General features: G+C 41.3%; 1 protein-coding gene across 1 annotated transcript; it reads right to left on the bottom strand.

Moving 5' to 3' along the window:
* Positions 1-1,359: 1,359 nt before the first annotated feature.
* rnls (renalase, FAD-dependent amine oxidase) lies at positions 1,360-8,419 on the bottom strand. Its single transcript, XM_041963020.1, has 7 exons — positions 8,215-8,419; positions 7,237-7,342; positions 6,961-7,103; positions 6,398-6,556; positions 3,421-3,594; positions 2,478-2,653; positions 1,360-2,378 (listed from the first exon to the last, which is right to left on the bottom strand). The coding sequence occupies exons 1-7, from the start codon at positions 8,330-8,332 to the stop codon at positions 2,226-2,228; spliced, it is 1,029 nt and encodes a 342-aa protein (XP_041818954.1). The 5' UTR covers positions 8,333-8,419; the 3' UTR covers positions 1,360-2,225.
* Between the last annotated feature and the right edge of the window lie 783 nt (positions 8,420-9,202).

Raw genomic sequence — 9,202 nt, 5'->3', positions numbered from 1 at the left:
GGTCTGCTCCCACAGGCGTGCCTTTTGCTCAGGTCTGGCCCGATGTCCCTCCAGCAGCAGCGAAACCCTCAACACTGGTAACTCAAAGAAATAAACCATCAGAACTTAAGAAAAACTAAATAGACAAAGTGCAATGTGACTGTACAGAAGCTAACTAAATGTGCGCGCTACAAATAGAAACCTGTACTGTCAACTTATGCTAAATAAATATGTGTGTGTTGTATGACACCAAAAGGTGTGTGTAATCCTTAATGTATTTGCTGTCTGTATGTGCAATGTGGATGTCATGAGGTCAAAAAGGTAAACTAAATGAATAATTAAATGTAAAGAAAACTAAGGTGAGTGTAGGAGGGTTACTGACATTTATATCAGCTGTGTGGCAGCAGTTGCAGCCATCACAGGCACATTAACAGTTTGACCTGATGATGGCGCTAGATGAAAAGTCAGAGGATCAGCAATTGAAAAAAATGCACAAAAATATACTAGATATTACTATACTGACAAAACTAAAGTGTGCTTGCATCCAGATTACATACTGGACTTAAAGTGTGCTAAATTGGAACAACTAATTTTGTACTTAAATAGTATTTAAGCAGTACAAAAGTCCGACTTAAGTTGTATTAAATACACTTGACTGTGATAAAGAGTATTTTAAGTATACTTCCTATACTTGTTATTGTATATTGGCTCATGCTAGTCCTAAATTTAATGTAAGCTGTACTTTCAGTTTACATAAAATCTAACAATACATCCACATACTAGTGTATTTTTACATACGTCTTGAGCATTTTCAATACACGTTAAGTTTACTTTCAAACTAAGGATGAACAGGATGTCCTGTTCATATATAGTTGTCCTCAGATACATCATGCGTTCAGTGCACATTAACGTCTGCCTGTCCTTGAAATATTTGTCACCTCTTATTGTCTGATCCTTGGAAAATATTGGTCACTTCCTGTTTTTCCTGTCATTGACCGCGAGATGTTTCAGTCTGGAGGAAAAAGGTGAATATGTACCGTCTGTGTTGAGCCTTATTTCTGTCATACTGGACAGACAGAAGCTGCGCTTTAGACAAAAATATATAGAAATAAATCTGCACATGGAGTCATTTTCTGCAGAAACCATGTGTGTACAAACACAAGGTTTTCATATTACTGTGTCTGAGATCTACCAGTGACTTGGCAGAAATGATAATCACTTCCCCCACAATGCACTGCAGCTACTGGAGAACAGGCTCGCAAAAATTAGGTCACACACACACACAAACTGAGCCTTGTGGGCACCAAACCATAACTAATTCGGTCTTATCTGCTTCTATAAAAAGATCAAAGTGAAAAGCAGCAAAGAAACCACAAACCAGCAGCTTCTTCACTCCACGGCTGACTTTTATTCATCAGTCTGTCAACTACAACCTCAATATCTAAACACAGGAGTTACACAGGGATCAGTCATACAGTGCGTGTGACTGTTTTAACATCTTCAGGTGAGCAAACGGCCAACAGGTGTGACAGACTGACCTTCATAGAGGTTGAATTAATCTCTTTAGTGGGTCTGATTCCTGGCTGTGACACTTTAACATTTGAGTTAAACCACAGTTGTTCCCATAAGATCACACATGGTCAAGGAGAGAAATCTGCTCTCATACTGAAGTCTGTAACATTAACCCTCTCTTAAACCTGGGTTTAAGTTCATCTTCAGATAAAACAGTCTTAAACTAATTTTCAGACCAACTAGGCTTAAATTAGTACTCAATTAACCCGGGTTTAAGTTAATCCTCAAATAAACAAGGTCTGAGTTAGTCCTCAAAACCATGTTTAAATTAGTCTTCAGATAAACCAGGTTTAAATCCTCAAATGAAACAGGATTAAATCAATCCTCTGATAAACCAGATTCAAGTTAGTCCTCTGATGAACCAGGTTTAAATTAGTCGTCTGTTAAAACAGTTTTGTTAGTCCTCAATTAACCCGGGTTTAAATTAATGTCATAATGATTAAACTTCAAATTTGTAAAAATTAATGGAATCATCCATTCAGACATTTATCCATTTATTCATCTAAACACTGAAAAACAATCAAACAGTAACTGAAACATTTATATATAAAGACAATTAATGACTTTATAAACTGTTACTTCACTGTTTTAGTTCACTGATGACTTCATTGATTACTGACTCATGCAAAGGTCACATTCTTTTGCCGGAGTCACTTCCTGTTGTGTCGGTGGTCTCACAGCGAGGCCTTCAGCACACTGAGCACGCTCAGTGCAGACTCCACGCAGCCATCAAAGTTGGAGTGGCTGAAGGCGTCACCGCCGCAGACGAGCAGCGGGTGGTCGAGGACGGTCATCTGACCCGGACTGTCTGTCACCGGGGTCAGCACCTGCAGGAGGCACGGTCAGAGTCAAAGATCAAACACACCCTCACTGAGAGCAGTTCAGGATCAGAACGTCACCTTTCACGGGACTTTAACCTGCCTCACCTGCGAGTACCTCCACTTCTGGCACTTGATGCTGACTGGTTCAGGCAAATCAGGAAGCAGCTTGTGTAGTTCCTGTAAGATGAGTGGCTGGACGTCTTCCTTGTCTTTCTCCAGGTGCTCGAGGCCGAACGGGACGCTGGTGTGCGCGACAAGGGACGGACCTCGACCAGGAGCATCTGAGCGGACGCAAACATGGAAATCCAGGTGGTTATTTTGTGGTGGCGGTGATGTCACACTGGTGAGATGTGAGACTTTTCAAATTTCCTCCATGGTGCATTCATGGACACTAACATTTTTCAGTTCAGCAGCTGACTCTAAAGATGTCAGAGCGTTCTTGAACACAAGAAAAGGTGACGTGAATGCAGCATTCACCCGTTAGCATGCTAGCATTGGCTAATTAGCTTTAAACGCTCGTCCAGCAGAGGCTGATGGGAATGTCATTCGTCCTGCAGGTATTAGGTCATAAACCAAAGTGTTGGACATATTGAAATGTTGACCTGATGGTGGCGCTACATGAAAAGTCAGAGGATCATCAGAGTTATTACAGTTCATCCTGAGGGGAGCATGAACGTCTGAACCACATTTATCACAAGTCATCCAGTAGCTGTTGAGACATTTCAGAAGAAGATAAGAGGATGAGAGTCATTTCAGAAAGTTCAGCACTCTGCTGCTAATTAGGCAAATTTAAATTAGCCGCACTGTAGCTAAGTCCTGTGTGTTAGAAAGCTAAAGGCTACTAGGCAACAGTGCTAATGTCTCTCTTTGGGAGATTTTGTATTTTGTAGTCCCTCAAAGCATAGCAAACAGTCACGCTAATTAGCTCAATGCTAAATAAAGCTTTGTTTGCGAAGAATTTGGGCTAAAACCCAGAATTGAAGTCAAGAGTTTGATCTCATCCACATGGGTAAGACAGGTGAGCAGACAGACAGGTGAGCAGACAGACCTGCGTTGCGTTTGCGGGAGTCTGCAGCGATGTAACAGATGCAGGGGTTGTCAGTGACATATCGAGCCGCCCAGGGAAAGCTGAAGACCACGTCTGGAGGGAAGAAGAGCGCAACAGCGAAACGGGACGAGTACAGGACCCCTTCTAAATGCTGCTTCTGCTGGACAGACAGCACTGACAGACAGACAGAGACAACAACACAGATCAGTATATTTGTAAGATTTTGGTTGAGCATCTTATCATCCAGGACTCAAAACTGTCTCCTCACGTGGCGATCACAGTCAACACAATCACAAACCTGAGAACAGCATTAACACATATGAGTAAAACTTACATTAATGACTCTTTCAACAGACTTCCCAGCAAAAACTACAAATCCCCACATACCTAGCATCGCACAAATATGGTTATTTGTCTTGTAAACCATGATTTCTGTGTTAATTTAGTCAATAATGCTGATGAACAATTCCATTTTCATCGTTAAACGACAAATATTCAAGTGAGCAATCTTTAAGTTTTTCTTTGCAAGTAAAGCACGAATAGATATGAGACATGAAATGTATTTTTCTGCCAGATTTTAGCTTATATATTACCGTAATGTGGTTATTTATATAATATAGAACTCACAAAATACATTTATGAGTCCTTGCGTGTGGATTCATCAGGGATGTAACAATACCAAAATGTACGGTACGATAATACCTCGATAAAAGTCCCCAATATAATTTATTGTGTTATGAAAAAGGAAAGATAAATGACTTGAAAAAAGCCCTTTATTAATAAAATACTGTGCACAGCATTTTTTATTCACATAAAATGTGTTTTTTACTTAAAGTGCTTCTGCTTTCCTTCTCTTGTAAAATAAAATTAAAGTAGCCAGCCATGAGCTAAGCGTGAGCAAAAAACTGCTCAACAGCATCGAGCAATATTTCGATCATGATATCGTTTCATTCGATATATTGCCACATCCCTAACATTCATTATTGAGACTGATCTGGTTCTGCAAACTGCACTGAGGGAAAAAAAGTCAGACTCAGTCAATTTCACTTTTATGTGCTGCAGGAAAAACACTCAAGTGGAGGAAGTAGTGAGGAGTGAGAAGTTCTCTGCAGATTATTTCCACAGGTTGGCGAAACACAGCAGCACAGTGGTGCACAGTCTGACGATTACTTAGCGAATAACAGCCAATCAGTGCAGTGCAGGAGAAAGAGGGACGTCACCATCATGGAGCGAGTGTGAGAGCTCCTCGGCCAGTTCACAGATCGCTCTAAAGCTTCATTGCAGCATCTTAACGTTTCATTGTAGCTGTTTAAAGTCGTCGCTCAGCTTGTTAAAGCTGTATCATAGAGACCGAATCAATCAGCTTTTCCACCATGATGCTCGAAGTTCTTTTACGTAGTTGAGTGGAGCAGAAACGTTAGCTGGAGGACTGATTCAGGGTCTGAATCAGACAGCAGCCATTAATAACGCCTGTACTTCACTTCTATTGTAGTAGTACTGTCTAATGTATAGTTGTACATACCTACAGTTTCACACATTGTGTGAACAAGTAAGTAAATATGAATAAACTGCAGGTTTATACAGTTTAAGCACGTGACTATATGTTCACATGTATGTGTGTGTGTGTACATGTATGACATGTTAAACCTAATAATTAAGTATGATTGAACAGTTCAAGTATTATCTCATAATACTCATCTCATCTCAGTTTGATTCATGTTAATGTTTCATTCTGTTTGTTACAATTCTTAGTTTTTCACTTTACAAAGACCCTTTTCATGATTCACATCTCTGAGAAACAGGCTGCAGACACACACCAACACACACACACACACACACACACACACACACTGTATCTAATAATAACCTGAGTGTGTGTCTGTCCGTGTGTGTCAGCACAGTGGAAATGGGCGCTGTCCTCTGTCAGCCAATCAGATGAGCTGAAGATGACATCATCATCATCTCAAGACACACACACACACACACACACACACACACAAGGAGGGGGCTGTCGTCATCTCCAGCCCAAACTCACGCACACTTGCACACACTCACATACATACACACACACACACACAAACACACAAGCAGACCAGAAAGTTCTGCAGCTTTTAAGACTAGTGTGTTAACCATCGACCAATCAGAGACGAGGGAAGTGATTTACCAGCAGAGGAAGCGTATTGATCCTGTGTGTGTGTGTGTGTGTGTGTATGTGTGCGCGCGTGTGTGCGTGTGTGCGACAGGTCTAAACGCTCTGCAGGAGGAGGAAGCAGTCATCCTCCTGCCTCGTCAAAGTAAAAGCCCTGAGCAATGTTCAGTCCTGTTCTGGGATCAGTTTTTGGGTCCTCGGGTCTCTAAGGACGGTGGGGGTCCTCAGAAACCTTTTCAACTTCAATATCTTTATAAAAATATACATTTCATAGCTTAAAATACTTCCCATAATCAATAACCCTGCCACAATAAGAACGATTGTAAAGTCATTGTGACATCAGTGCTGCTGCTGCCCCTGTGTGGTCAAACTACATCACTACACAAAGTACTGTGGTGGAAGGTAACTAAGTACATTTACTTGACTATTCTAGTGTATTTTATACTCCTACGTCTATCTGACAGTTATAGAGACTTTACTTACAAAACGTGTTGGACCAGTTTATAGAGTACGACGCATTACTGCAGATTAAAGTACAACAGTAAATGAATAACAAAGTAAAAAGTACTGCTTACATATGTATACCTCATTAATAATATGTTGAATAATAAAAAAATGCATTAACATAACAATTATAACACATTTTACTAACTGTTAATGTTTTAAACTCGGTCAGATCAACGCGTTGAGGTGAGACTTCACTTTCATTCTAACAGGAACAGCAGAAACACTCACTTCAGTCAAGTACAACTACCTCAGTACTGTACTCCAGTATGTGAGTAGAAATACCTGGTCCGACAGGTACGGTAGTTTAAATGTGTGTCTCACTTTGTTCCACGTCTCCCTGCAGCTGCAGGATCTGAGGAACCGGCATCGTCAGGACGACCACGTCAAACGTCTCGCTGCCTCCCGCCTTCCTCTGGACCTCCCATGATGCACCGCGGCGGTACAGGCCGGTCACATGATGCTCGAAGAACAAATGAGCTCCTGACACGCAGAGAGAGAAACGTCACATCAGGTCAGTTTCAGTTTGATTAGACACATTCATTCAGTTTGTTCAGGTGAAGTCAGAGACACAGGTGTGTGTGACTGCGACCTGCTCAGGTAGCTCACACTGTGGTTGTACTGAAGCTTCCAGGTGTGAAGTACAGGCTTTGCCTCCGTCACACCTGAGACGCCGTCTGAAGAGTCACTTCCTTGTCTGTCTTCAGTCTAATGATCATCTGAACACTCTGAAGAAGCCTAACGAATCAGGGCGAGTCTCTGTCTCAGCAACACATTCTGAAGACCTGAAGGTCTGGAGGTCTGGACAACCCCAGATCCCCAAGTTGGTAAGAGAACCCAAGAATTGACAGACAGACAGACAGACAGACAGACAGACAGGTGTGTACCTGACTCAGACAGGAAGTGTTTGACCACACTGCACATGCCCAGTGGCGTCATGTAATCCTTGCTGCCGTCTCTCTGCTTCAGTCCTTCGACCAGACCATTGAGGGGCTGCAGGACACCTGCAGACAGCAGCTCAGAGTAGAAACTGACACACACACACACACACACACACACACACACACACACACACACACACACACACACACATACAGGTTCACGGTTCCTCTGTGTGCTTTAAAGGCAGCAGCTGTGATGCAGCAGACAGGTGTTTGTCCTACCTGTGGTGGGACTGAGCGTACGCTGACGTGGACGTGATGTACTGAGCTCCAAGATCAGCTGAGTTTGACGAAGGGTCGGGAGGACGAGTGGTAGACATCCTGCCCCCTGACACACAGATGGACAGGCAGAGAGACAGACAGAGAGACAGACAGACAGAGAGACAGACAGGTCATACGTGGGTTCATTTTTTGTGCTAAACTGTCAGAAACCAGTAACAAACACCAAAAGTGGATTTTAATAAATGAAATCTTCCTCTATTCAGAATAAATCTGAACAATTATAATAAAAAACCTCTAAGTTTAATCTCACTTCTAACTTGGAGCCTTCAAACCTCAGTATATAAAAGACTTTGTAGATCACAGTTGCTTAAACTTAAGAAAGGAGGTCCAGTCTAGTCTGCCTAGAAGTGGGTTCCCGTCATCTTGATAATGTCTTGTAGTGTGCGCTCGCATTGCTTCGATCTGCGCAAATGTTCTTTTTATTGATCAAATCAGTAGATGATCTATGCTGTAGTTTGGGGGGTTTATTGAAGTTTTCTGAAGTATGTGATCTTTTTATTTTGCTTTAGAAAATGACACCTTCTGCTGTGTAAAACCAGTACTCGGTGCAAATATTTCACACATTGTTGCAGGGCTTTCAACTGTACGCACAGTCTTCATCAGCAGGGGTTAGATCACTGTTCTTCAGTGACACCGTGTCTGACTCTTCCTCTCTCTCCTCAGCGTGTATGAGGTCAATCGGACATAACTCTTACATTTAATACGAGTCTTCGGCCAGTTGTATCACCTCTAATTTCATGTTATTGTAAAACTACATATTTTGGAAGATTTTATTAATTATTTCCGAGCCGAATTGAAGAAAAGGGTCCAGTGATACGGAAAGTGTCTTCAGTCACATTCTGTAGTGTAACGCTGTTCGACTGTACACTAGAAAATCTAAAATTGTAAGATTGCTGAATGAAGATCTGACAGACTCACCTGAGCCCCTCGCCTTGTCCCACACCACTATCTCAACTTTATTCTGCATTTCTCTCCTCAGCAGGCACGCGCACAGGCTGCCTGTCAGGCCCGCTCCGACTATAAGAACCCGGGACATGTTTAGCACGGAACCGTAGCCGGACCACCGCGATAACGGAACTATATACCGGGTTTTAACTCTTCCAGTTCGGCATGTCTTTGGTTCCAGAGCAGAAGTTAAACACGCCTCCTACATTATAAAACCAATGAATGTGGATGGACAACAAAAACTATCCCTGATTCAGGGCCGCGTCAAGTCGCACGGAATAAATAAGCGACATCCGGCTAACATTTCAAAAATAAATATTTTATTTATGTAAAAATATCTTATATCTAATATTTAGTAACGTTAATGTATTTTTGTTGTTTCAGAAAAAGTAAAGAGACTAAACTTCAAAATAAAAACTATTCCTCATTATAGTTTATGTTTTCTAGTTGACGTTGGTACTTCATCTGCTTCATCTGCTTCATCTCCTTTATGTTTACTTAATATGTTTTACAGACATATACAATTCAGTGCCTTTTTATAAATTATTAGTTTACACATTAATACAAAATACAATATAAAACTCTGAAGTACTATTCTGCTGTGTACTGAGTGCTTTTACTTGCATATTTTGTTAAATAAATTGACCTGAGTGTAAGAGTATTAGAAAATTGCTTCTACTACGTGTTGCTAATATTAGTTTTAATGGATCGGTTCTTATTCTACTTTCTTATTTTTTTTGTTTGTTTGTTCTGTGTTTGATTGTATTGTTCGATTTCATTTTTTTGGTCCAAGTCAGTTGAGTTCTGCAGGTTTTCCTTGCTGACGGTTTAGGGTCTGTGTTGGGTTTCTGTTTTCGGTGTGTGTTGATTGATCAGAGAGGAGTTTCGATCAGAAATCTTTGCTACTGATCAGCGGAAAACAAACAGTTAACAGTTTTAGTTGACCAATCACAGAGAGCTC

Source organism: Chelmon rostratus, chromosome 21 (genome assembly GCF_017976325.1).
Source record: "Chelmon rostratus isolate fCheRos1 chromosome 21, fCheRos1.pri, whole genome shotgun sequence".
In the NCBI taxonomy this organism is placed as follows: Eukaryota; Metazoa; Chordata; class Actinopteri; order Chaetodontiformes; family Chaetodontidae; genus Chelmon; species Chelmon rostratus.
The sequence above is the reverse complement of the archived record's forward strand: the minus strand, read 5'-3'. Positions and strand labels throughout refer to the sequence as shown.

Bases quoted from the DNA above. Each gene is read 5' to 3' on its own strand.
- rnls (XM_041963020.1), bottom strand. From the start codon at position 8,332: ATGTCCCGGGTTCTTATAGTCGGAGCGGGCCTGACAGGCAGCCTGTGC. The intron at 3,595-6,397 runs GTGAGACACACA...TCTGTCTGTCAG, and splicing joins GCAGGGAGACGTGGAACAAA to TGCTGTCTGTCCAGCAGAAG. The intron at 2,654-3,420 runs GTCTGTCTGCTC...GCGTCCGCTCAG, and splicing joins CTCCCGCAAACGCAACGCAG to ATGCTCCTGGTCGAGGTCCG.